General features: G+C 43.2%; 1 protein-coding gene across 2 annotated transcripts in view; it reads right to left on the bottom strand.

Annotated features, from left to right (window-relative positions):
* HLCS (holocarboxylase synthetase) overlaps positions 1–24,627 on the bottom strand; it is a 116,831-nt gene that overhangs the window by 9,890 nt on the left and 82,314 nt on the right. Inside the window, exons 7-11 of one of the 2 annotated variants that reach the window (XM_048291246.1) lie at positions 12,579–12,646; positions 11,340–11,500; positions 8,125–8,239; positions 4,599–4,812; positions 14–3,905 (exon numbers count right to left, since the gene is read on the bottom strand). In XM_048291246.1, the coding sequence (XP_048147203.1) occupies positions 3,737–3,905; positions 4,599–4,812; positions 8,125–8,239; positions 11,340–11,500; positions 12,579–12,646 (727 nt within the window). In that variant the 3' untranslated portion in view covers positions 14–3,736. Of the gene's footprint in view, positions 1–13; positions 3,906–4,598; positions 4,813–8,124; positions 8,240–11,339; positions 11,501–12,578; positions 12,647–24,627 lie in introns of those variants that run through there. The other variant, XR_007200876.1, reaches the window with a different exon arrangement.

The following is a 24,627-nucleotide window of genomic DNA, read 5'->3' as shown; positions in this document are numbered from 1 at the left end:
TTTCACAAAGGGCAATGGTTCAGATTTGAAAATTTATTTCAGCAGTCCCATGTTCCATAATTGACAATTAATGTCCTAGAAAACACACAGATTTTTTTCTCAATTTATTGTATTTTTGCCACGTTGCCTTTTAAATGAAGACACTTGGAGGATGCAAATAACACAGAATCACTAATGAGATACTCAATACTTGACAATTCTTCCCTGCAGTTCTCTTTTCTCCATCATTTTTTGACCTCTGCTCTTTCCTGGGCCCAGATTTAATTTCTTTGGTGTCTGACCAAGGCAGTGCATTCCCAGCACCACTTACACATGCAAATGCTCTTATCAAACCAAGTCACCCCCAGGAAGCAGCACAAATCTTGCCCATGACAGATATTTTGATTAGAGAGAGCTCCCAAGGAGTTGCAAAAAGCAATTTTTTTTTTAGGCTGCTGATGCAGCTGAATCAGAGAAAGTGGAGAAATGAATTTTTGTCCAGTGAAGCAGCAGCAGAAAGAATTAAATGCTTTAATATTATTTCCAGGTAATAGCCCTTGATTTGCTGGATATATTTAAAAAAAACAAACCCTCTGAAGTCTTATAAAACCTTTACTAGAAGCGAGATGTGCTGCCTGAGCTCTGAAATGTGAAGTACATTATTACTTTTTCAAATCTTTGGAAGCAGCTTTGTTGCTGACTGGGCACGACCCACCCTGAACATGCACACGTGCCAACACACCCAGAGGTTTTCCTATCAATAAACAACCCCCACAAATGTTTTCACCATGAGAAATGTTCTAGCAGAGGCCAGCAGGAAAAAAATGAAGTCACAGAAATATGGACAGCGTAATAAATGGGTTTTTTGAAAGCACTTCATCAAGAAAATAGTTTAAGATATGACCTCAGCCTCACAATGGAAGAGGTGTTTTACTAATCCAGACAGCTGAATGAAATGAAACATTTTCAGTGCATTATTCCCGGGCCTGGAGTTGTCTGGATCTCTCCATCCCCACATCCAGGGACACCCCACACCACATTTGTCTGTCACACATAAAGAACAAGAAAAACAAGGATTTTCCTGCAAAAATGTTGTGGCTTTGTGGGCGTGCCGAGTTTGGCAGAGGAAGAGTCAGACTCCTGTGCTTCCCATCTACCTGACAGAGGTCAGGGGCTTCTCCAAGGACTCATCCACAAGGACTTTATCCAGCTGCTCTTTGTCCCATGGGAATTCTCCTTGTCTTTGGTTCTTCCAAAGGGAAAGCAACAAACCCTTCCTCCAAACCCAGGCTGGAAGCCTGAGACAGCAGAAGAGGCCACTGAAAAGGCAAAGTGGTTCCCACAGCACCCCCTGTGCTCTGGCACATGCAGGTTTGGGGAGTTCTCCCTTGTGGGAAGGAAATTCCACGCTAAATTTCTCCCCAGTGCAAAAATTTTGGGAATAACCTGACAACTCCAGGTGAGAACAGAACCAGCTCATCATTAAGGCAGCTACAAAGGAATCCTAAACAACAGCAACCAGGAAATGTGGCAGCATTTTGCTATTAAAAAATCCCTCTGCTGCTGCTCAGCCACTGAAGCTTTGCAAGTCCATTCTGCCCTTCTGAAATTCCCATGTTTTATCCTTTTCCCCATCTTTGTCTTTGTCCCTGGTGAAGGGAGGATGTGTTTTAAAGAAGCCACTCAAGTCCCAGCCTGAGGCATGACCTGGTTGTTCAATCCCTCCAGGCAAATTCTAAAGCTGAGACAGTTTTAGCTACAAATTCTGGGTTAAGGTGAAGTTTTGTAGCACTCTGTGGTTGGAAAAGCGGCACCAGAGCTCTGCTGTCCTCAGCTGTCCTGCAGCAGCACAGGTTGCTCGTGAAGGAAAAGGCAGAAAATAAGTGAGGATGCACCAGGAAGATGTGAGTGTGCACGTGCACACCCATTTTTTATAGATCTCTATATAAATATATGGGTTCTTCTCTTTATTGAAGCTTTGTTAAGCCAGGCTGGAGTTTCAGTTGATTACAACAGGCATCGATATTGAATTCTGAAATCAAAGGTAGCTGCCAAACGTTCTCAGCCCGAAGCAGTTTTGAAAGCATCTGGTGTGAAAAAAGCCAACGTTGGTGTATAAATTTAATTATGGCAATTAACAGCTGGCTGTGCAGTTCTAGGAGATGCTGGTGTGCAGCTTCACATGATTTGGATCACGGGAGAAAAAAACCCCAGCAGGGTATGGACAATCAGGACAAATCTGTGAGATGGAGCATGAAACCCTAAATGTAACAGGGACAACTTAATTTCTACTCTTGCTGCCAAACCACCTAAACCCTAATAAGTGAGGATTGGTCAAAATTGCCATTACAGACAAGTTTCCTTCTTTTAAGACTTCTGGGCTTTGTAGCTGAAACAACCTAAAATGTTTGGATTGTTTATGAGGTGAACTTTAACCTAAAAACCCCATTTCTGGCTGGCAGACAGTAGTTTCCTCTCTGGAAACCAATTCGGCTGATTCTCCATGAAAAAAAAGAAAAGAAGGCAGCCACATCACACCTGGGACAAACCTGCTTAGCACAGAATTGTCTGGGGAGCTGTGGTGGCCAAGTCTCCTTGGGAGAAAACCCCGCCGAGGCACCGGAGCTCCCACGTGGCTGCTCCAGAATTCCCAGGCTGTTCCCCCACCTGGAAATGTGCAGGCAGCCCCAAAATGAGCTGCTTTCAAGTCAGCAGGTGTTAAAGCTCTTGCTTTTAGTGCTTAGCAGCAAATCCAGACAGCGGCTTGGGAAAGGGGGTGACAACAGAACTATGGAAGAGAATTTGGACATGGGGGAACGGTGGGATTTCTCTTTTTCACTGGAGTACTTGTTTGCAGCAGGGAATTTCATTTATTCTCTTTATTTATTCATTCACTTAACTTCACTGAGATCATAATATAATTACCACTAAATTCTAAATTAATTAGAGGTTCCCTCCCCTGATAATGGGATTCTGCAATAACTTGGGTGTGACACTGCTCCAGTGGGCTTTTCTTCCAGGGGCTGAAACCTCGTGGAAAACCATGATTTAAAGGACAGGTGAGATGATTTACTCAGATCCAACTGCCTAAGGAGAGCAAGTCACTTGGATAACCAAGCTCCTAAGTGCTGATGGAACACTCTCCCAAAAACTCAAGGCAGCCATTAAGAGTTGCAGACCTGAGATCAAAGCACAGGTTGGTAAATTATTGTAGAGGTCTACAGAGAGAAGAACCAAATCAGCAAGGATCTTCACTTAGACCTGGAGTTAAGCACAGTGGTGATCCCAGCAATTCAGGAGTATGTGATGTTCCAGCTGGTTTTAGTGCAGACAACACAAAAAGCAGGATTCAGTTAAAAAAAAACTGAAGTGAAAAAGTAAATATTGTCCTGCATTGTGCTAAAGTATCATAAAACCACAGAAACAAAAAAAAAGGAAATATTTATCCACTTCTGTCTCTCCATTTACAGGGTGTAAATGAAGAGAAAGTTCTGTTCACTACAAATACTCCTTTGCAGTCAGACTCCTCTCAAAGATCCTTACAAAGAATGCCAACATAGGTGTGCTTTAAGGTTAATAAAAAGAACAAAGGCCTTTAGCTACGAGACCACAACCTCTTTTCAGTTGCTGAAGTTATCCATGGCAAACACAGAGACAGCAGAAAATCAGAAGGAAAAAATGAAACTTTCAGTGACCCTTCCCGCCTTGCACAGGCTTAGGTGACGGTGCCCAGTACTAAAGAGCTCCCTGAGGGCTGTCAGTGCTTGGGGACAATGAGGTTCCTCAGCATGTCAAAGGAGTTGCCATCTGGGTGCACAGACTCGACGCCCTTGCCCTCCTCATGCACCTGGAGGTATCCATAGTCATCTATCCCAACGATCCAGGCAAGCGGGCCCTCCTCACCGCGGAGACGGACCTGCTTCCCGCTGCAACGGAGAGAGTTCTGTCAGCAGCTCCTGCGTGGACACCCAGCACTTCAGAACACCTCAGAGGACTCAGCAGAATCACTGAATGAATCCCAGACTGGTTTGAGTTGGAAGGAACTTAAAGATCCTCCCATTCCATTCCCGACACCCTCCTCTATCCCAGGTTGCTTCAAGCCTTGTCCAACCTGGCCTTGGGCACTTCCAGGGATCCAGGGGCAGCCACAGCTGCTCTGTGCCAGGGCCTCGCCACCCTCATGGGAAAGGCTTCACCCTCTAACAGAGTATTTGATTCCCCACCTCACTGGCTCCTCACACAGAATGACTTTCAGCAGCAGTTTCTACCTGCTTTGATTTCCTTTTGTGGAACGAATGGAGTTGGAGTAAATCCAAATAGTCCTTTTTTTTTCCCCCTAAAAGTACAGCAGCTTCATCCATCTCAAACCAAATCATTCCCAATTCCCTCTGTTTGGAGATGATAGATGTAAAATACCTGGAAGCTTTCTTTAACTCATGCTAGTCTACTCATTTTGGTATGTGCTACTTTAATTCTCCCTTAAAAATGTGCATCCTGCTTGGGAATGTATTTTAATTATTCACCCGTATTAAAGGGAAATTAGTGGGAAAAAAGACAAAATATTCGGGAGTTCTTCCACCAATTATTAAAAGAAAGTTTGAGAAGAACATAATTCTTACCTGTGTATCCAATACTTGTAGTACTGGGGAAGAACTCCATTGGGCCCCTTCTCCTGAAAAATCTCTATGAGCCTCTCCAGCACAGTCACAGTCCTTGCAATGAGACAGTCTGCACTCAGAGGCTTCAGCTCTGTCCCCTCTTCCTTGTTAAACTTTGCAATGAGATCATTGATGCAGATGGTGGGGTTGCTGTTATTCACATTAAAGCCAAAGCCTGGAGAAGACAAAGAGAAGGACACAATCAAAGAGACAAACTCTTTGTTACCACCACAGCCAGCACTTGATTCACCTGCTCCATACATAATCCCTCAGGACGGCTTTCAGAGCTGCTTTAATTCAGTCTCTTACACCTTTGAATCTTCTTACTCCAGTAATTACAGTTCTCAGTTCACATTTTGCTCCTTGCCCTCAAAATGCCTCCTCAGATTTACAAAAGCAAATCCAGGACAGCCTTTCAACCACACCCCACCCCATCAGAGAGGGTTGGGAAGAGGATAACCTGCACCTTGGTTCCAAAACCGTCCAAGTGAGACATTCTTTTACTCCCTGGAAGCTGGCATGTCCTCAGCCCACTCACAGAACAACTGATCCTACTGTAAGATGGAGTTTTATCTTCCAGTCTAACATTTAGCTCAGAGACCTTTCCGTTTACTGCAGTGAGCTGAGTGCCCTTTCCAAAAATCCAGCCTTTTCTCTCGGCTGTTAAGCCTTGTTTGGCTTGCTCTGCAAAGCCCAGAAGATTTAACTTTGTGAGACTCCAGTTTGCCTAATCTATCTCACCACAGCATATCCTTTAGAAGCCTCAAGCCTCTCACTGAGATTTCTCCAGCTGGAATAATGTTGGCAGAATGCCTCCCTCGTTTAAATATGGCTCCTGGGGCCTTTTCTGCAGCCTGCTGGAACAGGCTTCGAGGGATGTAAAGAAATATATTGTATTACCTGTTTATTTTTTTTCTCCTAATAATTTGGGGTTTTTTTCTTTCCTCAGACATTTGGGATAAAACCTCCCTGTCTGTCAATCAGGTTTGGACACGATGCAGCTCCATCTGCAAGGAGGTGCAGTGCCTTGTTTTGTAAACTTGCTATTAATAATTCATATATGGAGGTAATTTGTATTAACTTTGAGGAGAAGGATCTCTTCAGTGAAAAGGAGTTTTTGATTTTTAACAAGTCAGAGAGTGCACACAAACAAGGCCCAGTGATCCCAACACACCAGTCCTGTGGAAATGAGCTGAAATGGGTTACTGGAAAGAGATAAAGGAAAATGAACTGGAAAATCCAACGAGCTGTGCCAGCAAATCCCAACCCAGCCTTTTGCACTCCAGTACAGCACAAGGGAAGAGAGACACCCTGGCCATTAAGCTGTGATTGGTCCTGGCAGGGGGTCACAGGGCCATGGGGTCCATCAGCAGCCTCAGGATCACCACTCAGCAATCCAAAAACTGGGACACAACACACGCCCTGAGACCAGGAGCTCTGCTGAGGCACAAAACCTGGGAGTGAACACAGTGAGGAAAAGGCAGCCAGGGAATTTGAGAAACATGAGGTGCTCGGGGCTCTGGGGGCATCTCTGCAGTGTCCATGTGAGAACTGAGCATTCAGCAGCGCCCCTGCAGTGCTGATGTGGCTGATGGATGTTCCAGTGGTGGATCCATGAGGATCCGGGCGTGCCTGAGCAGAGGCAGAGGAGCGTTCGCAGGTCACGCTCGCTGGCTGTCCCCTGCATTCCACTGGTGCTTGGCTCCTCCGCCTGTTCCGAGTCTGGCCCTCACATTAATGGTGTATATTCTTCTCAGAACTCCTCTTCCAAAAGTCCCAACACCGTAAAGTTCTTAAATTTGAAATTTCAGGTTGAAAAAAAAGGTTCTTTGGTTGGGCTTTTTTAAAACCGTGTTTAAAAGTCTCGGCATGGAGCGTGTCATCTGCACGTTTGTCTTTGATCTTATTCTCCTGAGGTCCTTCTTGGAGCAGTGAAGCCACAGAGATGATCTTTGATTTTCATCATTATCCTCATTTATGGGAGATTTTCCAGGAATGCCATGGAAAGAGTGAATTCAGTGACAGGACGTGGCACTCGGTGCTCTGGGCTGGGGACAAGGTGGGCATGGGGCACAGCTGGGACTGGATGAGCTGGGAGGGCTTTTCCAACCTCAGGGATTCTGGGATTGTGTCTAGCTAAGGATCCTGCACGGCTGTAGAAAAGGTGTGATGGGTCTGGCACACCTTTCCTGCTGGGGAAGCTGAATGCCATCACTCCTATTCATACAAAAACTTGTCCTGAGTCCCCTCTAGTATTCCCAATGACATACACCACTGGAATGATGGAAAAGATCCTTGGATTCATATGGAACAAGGAGGTTGCAATTTTAAAAGCTCCCAGGTGAAAACAGACTGATGGAAATGGACATTTATTTATACCTCAGACCTACCACTCCTGTGGATATCAGAGAGAACGGATACAGAAAGTCTCCATTTGAATTGGAATGTTTTGGTGTTTAGGGTAAGAAATACAAGGTCCAAAACAAACATGTAAAGTGCTTAAGAGATACTTGATACAATGAACTATTTTGGGTCTGTTTCTGCTTTCCTTGTGTTAACCAGGCTGTAGAAAAACATGGAAGCTGTAAATGGTTGATGGGGTACAGAGAGACTTCTTAAATTTCGGCGCAATTTCCATTTTGTTGATGCAGATTACTTACAAAATGAAGATATAAATTGAACAGAAAATGTCATGTCGGGGCATGTCTCACAGGAGAAGGTGATTTTTTCAACTCTTTTGCTTGTTTGCACCTCTAAAAACACAGAACTTTGACAGAAACAACATCATGACCACTCCATCTTCGCAAGATACTTTACTTGTGCTACATTCAAATATCGATCAAACGTTGTCATCTTTTTCTTTAACCTTTTACACTTGCTAAGGAATTTTCTTTCAATTTTTTAGACACAGAAGAGACAATTATTTTTGGAACCAGACTCTGGCAGGTTTCTAAGCTGATCTGGGATGCTGTTGGTTAGGGGAAAAACTTCCTTATCAAATAGCAGGATGATTATTAGACTAGAGATGATACAAACATCTCGATAATTAAAAAATTAAGACATTGCTCTGTGTATGTAGCTCTTCCTCTTCTGATTTAAAAGGCATGTTCTTCGTTTAACTATTTGTCATGGTACAAAAAACACATAAATAGGAAAAAAAGGATGGAGTTTTCAGTCTATTCCATTGGTTTTGCCATAAATCAAGGAGGACAATTTCCCTCTCCCATGTAATGCTCTTTCTTTGAACTCTAGTACACCAATCCAGATGCTTGCATTTGTGTTTTCCTTGTCAAGCATATGGAATTATTAAGAAGAATGAAAACATTTACTCTTTGTGCTTCCTCTGGATTTAAGGTTGTGCTTTATTTCCTTATGCCCGCTGTCATTATCTGTTCTCGTCGTTGCCATTTTTACTGACACAGACATTGATAACAAAATCCCCCAGCAAAAAAAGCAGCACAGAAAAGCTTCAAAATAAGACATTTACCAATGAGAATATGAAACGTTGTTTCAACGAGTGTTGAGTTGACCAGAACTCCACCGAGCTTCATCAGATCACTGTAGTAAATATCATTTGGCCACTTAACTCGCAGCTCAATGTCCTGAAGAAACAAAAACAGACATTTAGACACATTTATGGCTCATTCATCACTCTGAATCCTGGAATGGTTTGGGTTGGAAGAGACCTTAAAGATCAGCCCATCCCACCCCTGCCATGGCAGGGACACCTCCCACTGTGCCAGGCTGCTCCAAGCCCCAATGTCCAGCCTGGCCTTGGGCACTGCCAGGGATCCAGGGGCAGCCCCAGCTGCTCTGGGCACCCTGTGCCAGGGCCTGCCCACCCTGCCAGGGAACAATTCCTGCCCAATCTCCCATCCAGCCCTGCCCTCTGGCACTGGGAAGCCATTCCCTGGCTCCTGGCCCTCCAGCCCTTGGGAATTGTCTCTCTCCAGCTTTCCTGCAGCTCCTTCAGGCCCTGCAAGGCCACACTGAGCTCAGCCCAAAGCTTCTCCTCTCCAGGCTGAACAATCCCAGCTCTCGCAGCCTTTCCTCCCAGCAGAGCTGCTCCATCCCTCTGCTCATCCTGGTGCCTCCTCTGGACTGGCTTCCAAGGGTCCATGTCCTTCCTGTCTCAGCTCATCAGTCAGTCCTTGTTTTTAGGATTGCCACAATTACTGACTCTGCTGAACGAGCAGCAAGCAGGACCTTTGTTCTGGTCCTCCCAGAGCAGATCTGACGGCTCAGTTGGAAGTTCCACTGTCAGATGTTAATGCTGAGGATGCAAATGGGCTTTAAATCAAGAGAATGCTTTGCTCTCCCATTCTGAGAACAGCAGAATCTCTCTCTAGTGAGGGAAGAGAAGAACACGCTGCACTTCCAGCGTATTTTGTGATATTTTGTGTGGTACCTGGTGAATCCACTCTGTGGCCAAGTCATGAGAACACCCAACTGACTCAGTTGTTCTGGCTGCTTGTTGTCACTTCAGTCACAGAGCTACTGTCTGGTGTCTTACAGATGTGGGTTTCCCCCTTTATCACTGATAACACCATTTAACTCTGTCATACCTCCCATGTCTCCAGAGTCTCCTACAAACCTTTCCCCAGCGCAAGGAGCCAAGTTCTTTTCCATAACGAATATGAGTTGGTGATACTTTCCCTCAGAATGCTTTGATAGCACAATCAGGTAGTATTTCCTGTCAGTGAACGTGTCATGGATTCCTCCCTGGCTTTTAAATCTGTCAGGAAAGTAGACACGGACCCAGGTGCAGCTTTCACACATCCTGTAAAGGGATTTCATCCTCTACAATAGAAGGGAATGCGACTCTTGCAGTCCTGGAGCACCTCCCATAATTTGCCCCTAGGGATGCAGCAGTCATGGGCAGTGTTTCAAACTGCAGGAAGCACATTTGCTTTCTTTTTGTGTTTAAGTAGCCAGTGCAAAGTTCAGCCCAGCCCTGTGGTTTCAACAAAAGCTGCTCTACAGGGCTGGGATGTTGTCACACAGCACAGTTTTTGTTTCTGAAAGCGGGGAGAGGTTTAGGACATTTCTGAAGTATTTATGTGGTTGTGAACTGGGATTTCTCCTGTCTGCTGAATTTCCTTTCTGAAATTCAGGATGTCACTGTCTCCCTGGCTGGTTCCTGCATGGTTCCTCAAGCAGGGTTCAGTTTTCAGTAGCATTGGTGGAGCACTTCAGGAGGATTCTCATTATGAGGAGCAGTTGGCAGTATCACCTTTGGTGTGGCAAAGAGGTAGAGAAAATTCTCCCCCTGTGCCCCTGTGCTCAGGTGAGAGCCCACCTGCAGAGCTGCCCCAGCCCTGGGGCCCAGCACAGGGATTGGAATGATCTTTAAGGTCCCTTCCAACCCAAACCATTCCAGGATTCCATGACTCTGTAGATTATCCCACTGTTTGTGGCTGCTGCAGTTGGCATGATATGGACATAAAGAAAAGCTCTGCAGTACTTGAGTCTAAAGGGGAAATTTAAGCACCAAGTTTTTGATAAATTTTTGAATTTTCTTGCTGTAACGTATTTGAATCCAGACCCTTAACTCTGGTTTCCCCCCCTGCCAAGGGCTGATGTCCCCTCAGTCTCAGCAGATCTGTCCCGGTCACAGAAAGCTCTTTACTCTCCCAAAGCTCAGCGCAGTACACACATTATTGATCCACGGTTTTTTACAACAATATTTGGTACTTCACTCACCTTTTTCCTCCTGAATGGAATAAAATTAAAAAATGCCACACTACACCAGGGCAGGCACACAGAAGCAAAACCACCTCTATTCATAAATTAGCTCCTTTCCCCAGTCAGCCCCGCATTTTATAAAACTAACTCTTGTCCCTTCGTTTTAAAGTGGTCAAATTATCCACTCCAGCCAAATATTTTATATTGCAAATTGTAGCCTGAAGCATTTTGGTTTTACAGTCAGGTTATGAAGCACTGAAGTTCGAAGGTTTTAATAGAAAGGCTGACAGACCCTAAACTCCAGCAAAGCTACTGAGTGCCACTATAATAAAGTTCATGTGTAAATGTGTATAAGTCATTGATTTTCTGTAATATAGGAAACATATGCTTTAGTTAACTACTTCTGTAAAATACCAAAGTTTTATAGTTAGCAAATATTAGGAAATGGTAACATTAAAAAGGAGATATATGAGGTGATGAAGAAGACTGGTTCTTCATTTTAATACTGATGACAGGACACTTGATTCCCTCTCGAGAGCAATTCTCCTAAGTTCTTGCTTTAGAAATCAGTTTTTCAACCTTAAACAAGGGTTGGAAAAATCCTTTAAAAGGGATAAAGTGACCACTGAAACAGCACCAACAAAAAAGCAGAAAGGGATTTGTCAGTTTTATTCATTTTTCCCTCCTCCTCCTTCTCCTTCAAAATCAAAACAAATTAACTCTGCTGTTGGGCAAGCAAAATGGACTTTTTCTTTACTGCCGAGGATTGAGGCTTAAGTTTCATAAGATTATGAGTGCAGTTCACTTGATCAGCTCAGTAAAAAAATATTCAACATATGGATAATGAGATTTCTTCAAACATATCAATAATCAAACATTAGCAAGGTGAAGTTTACCACTATCTCGGTGCTGAATGCTGCATTATGCATTCAGCCTTCTGCAAATAAAAGACACAGCTAAAATCTGAATTTAATGAAAATGGAAGCAGGATTTTTGAGATAAATTAGAAGGACATACCTCATATCCTGGTATTGACCTGACTGCCTCTACCACTGCCAAGGACACCAGGTGTTGGATAAAAGGAATTCTCTGGCCTAGGTTGGAATGTAGAGGGATGGAGATGTGCAGAGTGGACAGGGCACAGCCCACGGGACTGAGCCAAACATTTCCACCACGACCTGGGCAGGGAGAGGAGAAAAGGTAACTTCAACTCAAGAAAAGAATATTTATAAAAAGAGATCACTTTGTGAATGTAAATAACAACTAAAGAGAAAGATTTAAAGGTATCCATCCAAGAATCTAGCAGAAGTCCTTTAATGGAGTTTCCAAACTAAGTTTGAAAGGAAAAGGGTTAAAGTGCAAAGCTTTTTCTTCAAAAAACCTGGAAGTTTTTTAATATTCCCATGCCTGGAAATGTTCAAGGCCAGGTTGGATGGGGCTCCAAGCAACCTGGTTTTGTGGAAGGTGCACCAGGGAGTGGAACAAAATGATCTTTAAGGTCCCTTCCACTTGGGCCATTCTGTAATTCTATTCTGTGATTCCAGTGTACAAGCTGCTACTCAATTTCCCAGCATGTCCTAAATCCCCTGCTTCCAGGATTTTCCTGGTCTCTGCTAACAGACACATTTCAAAAGATCTTGCTTGGTTAAGTGGAGAAGCATTTGTGAAGATGCTCTGTGTGCATCCAGAAATGCATCCACACTCTGAACCATCCTGCACTGAAAGCCAGGAGATCATCTTTTCATGGATTTGTGCTCGGAAAAGCTTCTTGGGCCACACACTCTGCTCTTCCAGTAGAATAAATGTGGCTTTCAAAGAAGTGCCAGCATTTTTCTGGGCAAGAAACACGACTTGCTTACATTTATCTGCTCAGGCAGGTCCTGCAGACTCAATCTCAGAGCAAGTCAAGCCCCAGTCTTGTTCCAGTTAACCCAGTTTTAGTTTTAATTTGGAGCTCTGACTTGCGTTACACTGAGTGTAGTGATGGCAGTTTTCGTGACTGGTGAAACTTTCTTGGCAGGAACCAGGAGACCACTAAATCATTTCTACAAAAGCCACCAAACATCCTGAAAATGTTTACTTTGGTCTCTTGTTAACGTTTGGGTTTGGAGCTTGAATCCACAGTTTAAGCAGGAGGAGAAGAGGACATGCTTATTCCATGGATTATATTATCAAAAATGCTCATAATGCATCTTAAAATGTCCTATTTCGTGACTTTAATACACATTTATTAGTAAAATAAGGAAATTTACTCACCTTTCCCTTGTGTTTGTCGAACAGCCACCGCTATTAAACCCATCTCCTCAGGCAACTCGAACATTAACCTGCCAATTAAGGGAAAAAACCAAAAACCCCACATGCTTATCAGCTGCAACACTAAGCTACATTCATGAAAATCAAGGCTTAAATATCAGGTAATATTTTATGTTAACGTTGCACCTCCATTTTTTCAGTGAACATTTAGTCCTGACCCAAACCCATTAAATATTAAAAAAAGATTAACTGAAAAAAGATAATGTAAAACATTATTGTATCTGTTAGACTGAAATAAGTCAGAGCCATAGCTCATTTAAGTGCTGATAACACAGGTTTTGGATTTCTTCACTTTTTCCTGAAGTGCTCCTTTTTTTGGAGTCCCCATCTTCAGCAAGTGACAACCAGCAATTCTAAACATTTGTTTCTACTTACAGGGAATTTTTGTTCATACTACAAAATATAAGAGCAGCAGTTTCTGATTATTTAGAAAACCAATATGGTGGCAATAAAGCAGTTTAAAAGATACACTATCCCCTGAGAACTAATTATGATTTAACTACAGTAAATAAATCTACACCTTCTGAGAGCTCTAGAGAACACTGGCTTATTTTAGGCTTGTGTTCTGCTTTTAAAATAGTTTCACTTAAAAGAATACTAACTTTCCTCTGGGGATAAGTAGAAAGTGCACTTTAACACCACCAAATGAGTCAATGCTGCACTTAAAAAAAAAAAAGAAAAGAAGAAAAAACCCTACTGTGAGAACTTTGTTCAAGCCACTTTAAAACAGATCTGAGCTGTACCATGATCCTCCTCCATTTCACGTTTTCAGGACCAGTTGTTTAAGAGATAAAACACATTCAAGATGCTGCCTGTGAGGTAAGCCCAAAAAGTGATGTCTAGCCCACAAATCTGCTTCTCCCACGGGCACAAACGTGATGTTGTTCATTCCTATAAAAGCAATCTTGTCTCGGGGGTAAGAGCAGCCCAAATCAGAGAAAAAAGTACCATTGAAAATGATTTCCCCTGAATTTCAGATGGATTTGGGAGGCGTTTCAAGCTCTGCAATCGAGGAAGGCCATGGACCAGCTGTGAGTGTCCCACGGACACAATGTCTGTGCTGGTGACAAGATGAGCAAACATCCACCCACATGCTGAAAAACCAGCAACTCCTGGGACTGTGTCAGCACCAAAATGCAAGAAACCCAGAGATTTCAGAGCATCTTTCAAATGCCTGACTCGCTTTCATGATGATCAGAACTGCAGGTTATAGGAGGCCCAGGCAAAGTCTGGATCACAAAAGCCTTTGCTAATGACAAATCACAGAATCCTGGGATGGTTTGGGTTGGAAGGGACCTTGAAGATCATCCAGTTCCACCCCCTGCCATGGGCAGGGACACACAAACCAGCAGGAGTTTTCCCACATTATTCTTGAGTCAGGGAGATGCCATCAAAGGCCAACAGCCAGAAAATCTCTTTGCCAGTCACTTTCCATGAGACACACCTTGATAATTGTGTCCTTTGCACACCGTGGATAACAAGCTGAGACCAGGAACACCTATCCACCACCCTTAGCAGGAAATTTTACCTCTTCTCATCACTAAATCCCAGAATCACCAAGGTGGGAAGAGCCCTCCAGGATCACCCAGTGCCACCCCAGCAGCACCAGCAGCACCCCAAAGCCTGTCCCCAAGGGCCACATCCAGACTCCTCCTGAGCACTCCCAGAGACAGTGACTCCAGCACTCCCTGGGCAGCTCATCCCAAGGCCTCACCACTCTGGCAGGGAAAAATTGTTTCCAGTCTCCACCCTGAGCCTCCCCTGGTGCCATTTGAGGCCATTTCCTCTCCTCCTTTCCCTTGGCACACGGCAGCAGAGCCCGACCCCCCCTCACTGCCCCTCCTGGCAGGGACTTGTGGGGAGCAGTGAGGTCCCCCCTGAGCCTCCTCTGCTCCAGCCTGAGCCCCTTTCCCAGCTCCCTCAGCTGCTCCTCCCTCCCAGGATGTGTTTTCCAGCCCCTTCCCAGCTCTGTTCCCTTCTCTGGACACGCTCCAGCCCCTCAGGGAGAAAATCCCCCAAAGCTCAGGAGGCTTCAGCCCTGTCTTCTGGGAGCAGCCTGATTACAACACCAAGTCCATGGTTTTACAACATGAAAATCTAATTTAAGTTTGGATGCACAGTTAGGAAGAGATTACAGGCTTTGTTGGAACACACTGATTTCTCTTGCTTCTCCATTCACGTATCTGTTTTTAAATAATGAAAAAAAAATAAAAAAAACCCCTCATGTGCTGCCATGAGGGGAGGAAAATAAACAGAGCGGGAAAGAAGCTAATTAGGAATCCAAAACACAGGCTTCTACACCAGAGAGATGCAATTTAGAGAACAGATGATGCAGCTCTTGGAGACTTGGCAGCAGGTAACAACTTATTACATGGAGAGACTGAGGCTGGACTTTTAGGGGTCATGAAGAAATTCTTTAAAGGACACAACATAGGGAAGTTGTTAATTCCCAGACTGATAGAGCAAGAGACACACAGATTTATTTTTACTGCTTCCTGAGATGGTGCTGGAATTAACATGAAGCCAATGATAATAAAAATCTTCCCACAGCCTCCTGCCTGCCTTACCCCAACTTCAGAGCTCTGTAAATGGTGTGTGCTTGTTAGTTTGGTGGGGCTTTTTTTCTTTTCTGGGAGAAACAACTTGGATTTTCCTTACCAGAAAGATTAACTGTACGTGCACTTTTTTACATATTGACTTCCCTTCTTTTCTTTCAACTTAATCAGTTGCAGACTTAACAATTTCGTTTTTCTGCAGAGTGGCTTAATCACAGTGCTCACCACATTTTCCCCCTGAAATTTTTTCCCTCAAGAAATTCTCCATTCTTTTTTTTTTGTGCTCTTTAACTGTCTTGCTCTGTGTATTAATTCCAAAGACCACAATGAGATAGAAGATTATGGAAACATGAAATGTCTGAAGATAAATTTACCCATCTGGAAGAATATCAGATGGCATCTCTATGATCACAGAAGATGATACTGGAATTTAATGTAAATTTTTCCTTTTCTTGAACATTTTTGTGGTATTTTCCAAAATGTGAGCAAGGCACTTTTGGCATTCAAGAACATTAAAGCAGCTGAAATAGTGAGAGAGAGGTTCTAGCACAAGTTTTTATACAAATACCCTCCTCCCCACTCTGTAGTGCATACTAAGAGTGCTGTCAAGAGTAATAAACAATATTTAATTATTTTATAGAAATTCCAAGTGCAAGGAGGACTCTGGCCAGCCAACACAACGACTTTTCATCCTACATGAACATAAAATGGGAACTGAAACCCCCGAAACTACGTTTGAATAATGTTAACAACTATAAATTTCGTTGATGTTGTGGGTTTAAGGTTGAAACTCTCATTAAAGCATCCTGCTGTGTTACAGTATTGCAAAGGCATTACCACAGGCAGCAGTGCACTCCAGATGTTAAAATACCTGGGCACAAGGGGGTGAGTTATGGCCACATTTGTCCCTTCCCTTCAAGTTCCTTGCCTGAAAATCTCACTCTCAAATAGATTGTTTAGAGAATATTGCAAAAGCAACACAAAAAGAAACCCCTTTTAATTTTAGTCAAATCATAGAATCCCAGAATCATTTGGGTTGGTGGGCCCCAGTCAGAGGAGAAGACACCATGAATGAGAGTAGGTTTGGATTACATATCAGGAAAAAATCCTTCCCTGGGAGGGTGGGGAGGTCCTGGAAAAGATTTCCCAGAGCAGCTGGGGCTGCCCCTGGATCCCTGGCAGTGCCCAAGGCCAGGCTGGACATTGGGGCTTGGAGCCACCTGGGATAGGGGAAGGTGTCCCTGCCTGTGGTAGGAGTTGGAATTAGATCATCTTTGTTGTCCCTTCCAACCCAAACCATTCCATGATTCTATCAAATATAAAATAAATGTTCATTGTTACTGAGCCAGACTCCAGTGGGTGACAGAGCAGCAGGTTCTGTGAGTGACACCAGGCTGGGAGCCTGGGGAAGGCCATCAAACCATGTGGGAAAGTCTTGAGGATGAACAAACCCTGGATTCAGTTTATTCAGGCACCTCATAGATGGGATCTTATGAGTGGCATCTTTGAAAAAAGGCAAAGGAGCTCAACAGACCTGGTCTTAACAGACAAACCCCCCCCCCCCCGCCCCAAAAAAAAAAATAACCCTGTCACAATCCTGAGGAAAATAAGGACATGAACAGAGTCTGGTTTGGCTAAAAAGGGAATCCAAGAGCGTAAAAGAATGTACAAAAAAAGATGGAAGCAAGAAGGAATGCTACGAAGGAGGAATGCAGAAATATTGTCCAGAGAATGGAAAGCTGAAGCTCAATTATAGTTGAGATTGGCAAGAAAAAAGGCAACAAGAACTTCTACTGCAAAGTGATAAAAATAAAGAAGGAAAATGTGGGCTCAGAGCTGACTGAGGCTAAAGCTCAGTGGATACACCTTAGGCTGAGTTACTCCAGGAATTCTTTGCCCAGGTCTGCACCAACAAAGTCTTCCAGGACTTTAAACACACAGCGCTCAAGGAGAAGAGGAAACGCCAACAGTAGAAAAGAATTGATCTCATAAATCTCTTGAGAAATCCTGACTCGGTGAAGTTGGTGAGAGCAGATGGGATGGGTCAGAGAGTGCTGGCTGAGGGCACTTCCAGGTCTCCCATCCTCGTGGCCAAGGACAGCAGGGTAGTCCCAGACAGAGGGAAAACGTCTCCAAGGTGTTCTTTCACAGCACCCCTGTATCCAAGCCAAGCCATTGACGCCCTACCAGATGGGCAGAAAGTGTCTGGATTCTGGGATTGAAAATAATGCTCTGTATTCCACCTGTGGGCTGGATACAACTGCAGATCCTCAGGGGTTCGTCCTGAGACTTGTCCTATTTAATACCTTAATGTCTTTAGCAATAGGAGAAGGAAGGGAGGGAATATAGGAGGAAAGGGCACACACATCCATCCAGCTTGTGAGTAACACTGAACTGTGGGGATAACTACACACTGGAATAGGATGTGGAGTTTTTCCAGATCTGATTGAAAAAAGTCCTGAGCAAGCTGGCCAGAATTCATTGTTGATCCTCCTTAAAAGAAAGTGTTCGGACTAGAGACCTTCAGGGGTTCTGAGTGATTCTTGACTCCAGAAAAGGTACAGAAACTTGGCATCTCTGGTGTTTGCAGCAGACATTTAGGTTTGGTCGCAATCAGTCAGAAATTAGCCATTGTAACTATTAAATCAGTGATTTAGCCCCAAGGCTAAATCCCATCTCCCAGGTAGGATCCTAAAGCCATTTTCACACTCTCTTACAAGCCTAAATATTTACATTTCTCCATCCTCCACTTTCTATGAGGCATTTTATGCACGACCAGGTGCTACCTGTGGGCTCACAGAAGACTGACCCCCCCCAGGTGAGACAAGTAGAACACCTCAGCTGTTAATCCTGCTGAGGCTGGTTTAAATGACAGGAATCTCACTTAAAACTGTGCCTAAATCCAGCAGGCAAAAACATTTGCCAGAATACCCTGTGACATGAATGCACTCTTCTGTTCTAACGCAAAAATTCATCGCTCCTTTCACTTTCTAGTGGGTTTCCTCCCCACAGCAAAGTTAGCACAGAAAGGGCCATTTAATGTCAAATTCTCCTTGAACTCCTTGGATACACCCAAGTCCTGCATCAGTGAGAAAAAGCATTAAAGGGATTACAATATCCCAGCCACGGGGAAAGCTAAAAAAGCACTGCAACCTTGGACAGCTGGTTCCTTGTACCTCACCTCAATAAACGCTACAAAAAGAAGATTGTCCTGAACTAGACATGACATTTCCAGCAAGGAATATTCTCCTGAACGAATGACGTGGGTTAGGAACTCACAGATCCTTTGGCTGGGGGGGTAAATCCTTGAGCAGGGCAATAATAACAATACAGTTTCAGGGCAAATGCAGGATGTAGGAGGGCTGTGAGCAGGGCAAAGCCACCTGAGCTGTTTTTCAGCTGGCTCAAAGCTCTCATCTGGCTCTCCATAAATGAGAGCTGCTGTTGGCAAAGGGGAAGCGACAGCAAAAGATGCCAGGGGAGAGAAGGGAAGACTAAATCACTTCTTTTTTACCACCCATGTGCTTCTGCTTGATTTAAATTATGGTATTAAGGCCTGGGAGTAGTTCATGCTTTGCTGGTGGAATTGCTTTGAGAACTCTACCATGAAATCCTCATTTTTTCCCTGCTCACTGCATTTTTCAGCTGGTCATTTTCTTGTCTCTCCACTTCTATACCTGGTATTTTTATAATTAGTCCTTTGTCTATGTTTATAGGCTTTTCCTCTTACAAAGAAAGAAAGAAAAAGAGAATTTTAAAACACAGTACCATACAGGCAGAGGTGTCAGGAAACATACCCAAATAAGAAAGGGCTCCAAAAAATTAGTTTGCCAACAAAATGCCAGTAAAATTTGAAACCTGGGTTCAGACACACTGGTCATGTTCCAAAACTGCAAACTTGAAGGACTTCTTTATTCAGTAAATCAGCTTCTCTGTGAATATCATCAAGACCACAAAGTTACAGTAAAGGAGGGCGTTTCCAGGGGAGATGTGAGGAGAATTTAGGAGTTTGTTTCAATGTTTAATTTGAAAAGCAAAAACTTGTCCTGTTTTGAACAATTTATTTCATTTTTCCCCTCCAACAAGTAATCTTTTCAATTCACAGCCTTTCTTGACTTGAAAAAGCTACCTGAAGCCAAAAGTGAACATGGGACAAATGGGAATGAAACAGATTTCATTAGGAAATAGAACTCCAGTGCCAAGATTTAAGAAATAAAGAGTTACCAGGATGCAGTGAAATACATTTATCATAACATGGTAAGAGCAGAATCTTTGGGCTGGAGTAAAAGTTATAAACATATTGATCAAAACCAGATCCAGCCCTTCTTGTCTGAGGTAAAACAGCACGGAGGGAGAACTGGGAACATCCAGACCACTGCAGGCTGTGGTGATGCCACTTCTAGCAGTGATTTCATCCCCGTTCAGCAGAGTCCCAGGCTCGGGACTGGATGGTGTGAACCTCAAAAGGTTCAACAAAACCAAGTGCAAGGTCCTGACCCTGGGATGGAGCAACCCCTGTGATCAGTCCAGGCTGGGATGAGTAGATGGAGCAGCCCTGGGAGAAGGATTTGGGGGTGCTGTGGGTGAGAGCTGGACCTGCCCCAGCCCAGAACCCCACAGTGAGGGGGGGATGGTGCCCCTGTGCCCTGCTCAGGTGAGAGCCCACCTGCAGAGCTGCCCCAGCCCTGGGACCAGCACAGGGAGGACGTGGAGCTGCTGGAGAGAGGCCAGAGGAGGCACCAGGATGAGCAGAGGGATGGAGCAGCTCTGCTGGGAGGAAAGGCTGCGAGAGCTGGGATTGTTCAGCCTGGAGAGGAGAAGCTTTGGGCTGAGCTCAGTGTGGCCTTGCAGGGCCTGAAGGAGCTGCAGGAAAGCTGGAGAGAGACAATTCCCAAGGGCTGGAGGGCCAGGAGCCAGGGAATGGCTTCCCAGTGCCAGAGGGCAGGGCTGGATGGGAGATTGGGCAGGAATTGTTCCCTGGGAGGGTGGGCAGGCCCTGGCACAGGGTGCCCAGAGCAGCTGGGGCTGCCCCTGGATCCCTGGCAGTGCCCAAGGCCAGGCTGGACATTGGGGCTTGGAGCAGCCTGGGACAGTGGAAGGTGTCCCTGCCATGGCAGGGGTGGAGCTGGATGGGCTTTAAGGTCCCTTCCAGCCCAAACCACTCCATGATTCCAAGATGCCTTAAGACTGCTCAAATATGGTCACTGTCAGAGGGAAGCCTCAAAACAAGCCCATAAAGTAGAGCAAGAAACATTTCAGCAAAGTAGCAAATCTATTTTAAATCAGCACTGGATTCACTAATTCACAGTGTGAGGCATCACAAACACGAGGATCTCAGAAGTAATCCATTGTGAAGGTGAATTTATACAACATTCTTTAGTTCCCTCTCAGATAAAAAAGCCAACTGAGGACTTTTTGCAAACACAACGCGTTTAACTGATATTCTGGCCAGTTTCTAGTCTGGGTAATTACATTTCCTTATGAAAATTTCTGTGCAATTTACAAAGACATCACTTCATTTCCTGTCTCAAATCACAGAGAGTGTTAAACAGTTGCCATGTTTGACCAGAGAAGTGATGAAGTTATTCCCAAACAGCCACTCAAACAGGGTTAATGTAGAACAAAAGACACTGGATTTGTCACGGAAATTAAAATGAGCACAGATAAGAATTGTGGGAGGTGCCCTTCCAGGATCCTTCCCAGAGCTTTGCAAACTGGGAAAAACGAAAACCTTTCAACAACAACAAAAAAAAATCAATTCCTTGTTAAGGAACTGTAAAAGACCTAAAAAATTAGTAATAACATTTATTCTCCTTATTTAAATGAATAATTTTTCCTTTATCTTACTACTATTGAAAGTTTCATCAATAGTTAAAATCAGAGAAGTAATTTATACTTAGGAGAACCCTCTAAAACCTTTGAATTTTTTTCCATGATTCGCTTTAATTTCTTTTATTTTCTGCCTGCAGCATCCATTTTGCTGTAAATTGAGGCTCTGCTGGCTCATGTAAACATAAGGATGCAGAAAATTCCCAGTTTTCTTAATCCATTGTTAATGGAAAAATAATTTTAATTTTCCTCCTCTCTCTGAAGGCAAACACAACAGTTTTCCTACACTAAAACAAGAGGCAGCACGTTTTCACATTGCCATTTCTTGTGGTCCTGCCAGTTAGTTTAACCCTCTTTCTGAAAAAATATTTTAAATGTGAAAGACATTTAACTAAAATTTCAGGCAAATTTCTCCATTACCTCTGTTTTCCTTGGTGAAACAAGTGGGCCTCAATTTCCAAATTCTCATCTCTCGCCAGTTAATTGAAAAATACACACAGAACATCTTGAAAGTTCAAAATGCTGCTGCATATTCTGATTTTTGGGACATGTATGGTACAAACATCATCATGAAGGTGGTTATTGGACACATTACTTGGCATTCAATCAAATCTTCCTAATTTTTCCCAACTGTGGCTTCCTAAATTGGCAGGTAAAGCACAATTATTTCACTTGCATGGGTTTTTTTCCATTAAGAATGGTGATACATGAAATCTTTGGGGGGAAAAAAAAAAGTATTATGAACGTTTTGCTGTGCAAAAGCAATCGAAACACCCCGTTCCTTCCACGTTAATAAGGCCAGAATTTAATCAAAAAACTCCCACAGACAAAGTATCAGGTTTTTAATCCTTCTCTAATAAAAAAGTAGATGTGTAACATTGAGAAATGTATACTGTAAATAATGTAAATATAAATTACAATGTAAGAGATTAACACAAGGAAAAATTTAATGGAAACGGGGTGGGGGGAAGGTATTTTTTTGTTTCAAAGTGTTTCAGTGAGAGCTGAAATAAATTCTCTGGAAATTCTCTTTTAAAATAAATTCTCAGGAAATGGCAATTGAGCTCTAAAATTGCAGCTATCATTTGAAATAGTTTGGGAAGTAAAGTTTCTAATATTAACTTTTTAAAGGTGTTATTAGACCTGTTGGGATTAGACCCATCAAAGTTTAGAATATTAATTTTTAAAGGTGTTATTAGACCTGATGGGATGTTTACCATATATAATTTCTCAAAGAAAAGAGAGATTCAGAAAAGCTGCTGTTCTCTAAGAGGAGGAATTAATTTGTCTGGAACAATGTCATTTTTCCTTTAAAACACTTCAGTGAACATTATATCCAACGTCCCTAAATAGAATTTCCTTGTGAAGAAAGAACAGATGAGACTCCAGCTTTTGTTTTCCCCGATATCAAGTCACAGATCATGTTAAGAGATAACAATCCAGAAAAATGATTGCCTTTCTCATGGTGAGTTAAGAAAGGCAATAAACACAATAGCTGAGCTCAGTTGGCTCTGTATTCATATATCTGATAATTAAAACACAAAAAATGCTCTCATCAAGCACCAGAGTTTCATCCCTCCCAGGGCCAAGAGAAACCACAAGATTTCTAAATTCAGTATTAAAGCCCACAGCGCTTTTCTCATGCGAGAGCCAGCACTCGAAAGTGTCTGAATGAAGAACAGAAAAGTTCTGTTTCCAAATATGTTGCTAAATATTTTGAAAACCCCTCACGACTGGGCTGTGCCAGCTTGAAGGCAGACTCCCAATAGTTCATTTCATGGGTGATTAAGAATGGATTTCAAAATAAGGAAGTTGCTTTCTGCTGGCCACAGCATCCTCTGCAGGCTCCAGAAACAGCCATCATAATGTGGATTTTAACCACAGACTCACACAAAATGTAGCTGATACTCAAAGCCCCAATCAGGGGATTTCCTTTGGCAGGGTGGGCAAAAAAAACTCCCCAAAGGTCCTCAGGTAACCTTGTTAATACAAATTCTTCACAAGCAAGAAAAGGTGGAAGCTCCTATTTCTGAGAGGTTAAAATATGCCCAGAAACAACAAAATTTGTACAAATTATTCTTATCTTGAGAGGCAGTGGATGGGTCACCACAGAATCACAGAAGGTTTGGGCTGGAAGATAAATTTATCTTGGATTTTGGTATCCTGACACTTTTCTGCTTGATGACATCTGCACGTAGTGGAGGATGAAGTCTGGATATCCCAAAGAGCATCAAAGAAAAAAATGCCTTTGATTCTTGCATTACCTCACCAAACCCAGGAATTGCTTCCAAATACTGACAAAAAGCATGTCAAATTCTAATTCTAAATCACTTTAAACCATCTTTAGGTCTAGGAAAGGCTGAAAAAATTGGGATTGTTCAGCCTGGAGAGGAGAAGCTTTGGGCTGACCTCATTGTGGCCTTGCAGGGCCTGAAGGAGCTGACAGGAAACAGGAAAGAAACTATTTCCAGGGGATGGAGGGACAGGACAAAGGGGAATCAATACCCATGGAGTAATAATTGAAATTAGAAAACAATTTCTGAACCTCCTGACAGATCTCAGGGTCCTCCTTCACCTATTTTTTTTTGTGCACTACTCTGCTGTAAAGCAAAAGGAAAACACAGGCTTAGAAAAGGAACTTTCTCATTCAGCTTTACCAACACACTTCTAAAAAAGCAGGTGTTGTGAGGTGGTATTTTATTTTAAACGAAAAAGGGACGTTTTATCCATGGTTAGGGCATTATGTAGCAAAGAATTCCTTTGGCTGGAGAAGGAGAAAAATGTGGGGGAATGACTTAAATGGGAAGTCACAGACACAGATAAGGCACCACAGAAAACTGCTAGGAAATGGTCAGAAATTAATAAAAGGAATAAATATGTGGAAGAATAAAACAAATCTGCAGTTATTCACATTTGTGTGAAGTAAAAAATTCACAGCTCCAGCACCTCCCATGGATTTGCATCCACGGCAAAATGAGCCCCAGCTGCACGGAGAAAACTGAAATCCCATTCCAAAATCAAGTTGGTTCTGACAGGGACAGAATAAGTCTGACACAATTTCACACCACAGTCACAGAGTGTTGGAAGGATCCTCTGCCCTACTCATAAAAACTCACAATGATGGAGAAAAACCAGCTCAGTTAAGCAAACTTCCTTATTTTAGCAATTTTTAAAGGCAAAATTCCTGCATCTGCATTTCTGTGTTGAAATGTTGTCCCATACCCACTGAAAATGGAGAAATGTTCACTCATTTTCTGCCTGTACCCTCACTTGGGTAAAAGTTTCTTTACATTGTTCTTGTGTTCTTTTGATGAAAGAAACACAATTCTCTGATTCCCCACTCTCCCCATCTAAGAAATCGTGTTTCCTACACCCTGAATCATTCCCTTTCCCTGCTTTATACCACGCCCAGCAAATCCACACTTTTTGAAGCCTGGTGCTGAAAACTGAGCTAATAACTCCAATGAAGCCCTCCCAGCGTTGAGTAGAACTGGAAGGATTAGCCTGGACATTTTTAGCACATGTTTAAGCACCTTTGTATGAATTTCAGTGTTAGTCCTCACCTCCTTTGCTACAACAGGAATTTATTTTTAACCTCCCTTCAGTTG

The sequence above is a fragment of the Corvus hawaiiensis genome, chromosome 2, assembly GCF_020740725.1.
Source record: "Corvus hawaiiensis isolate bCorHaw1 chromosome 2, bCorHaw1.pri.cur, whole genome shotgun sequence".
Classification (NCBI taxonomy): Eukaryota; Metazoa; Chordata; class Aves; order Passeriformes; family Corvidae; genus Corvus; species Corvus hawaiiensis.
The sequence above is the reverse complement of the archived record's forward strand: the minus strand, read 5'-3'. Positions and strand labels throughout refer to the sequence as shown.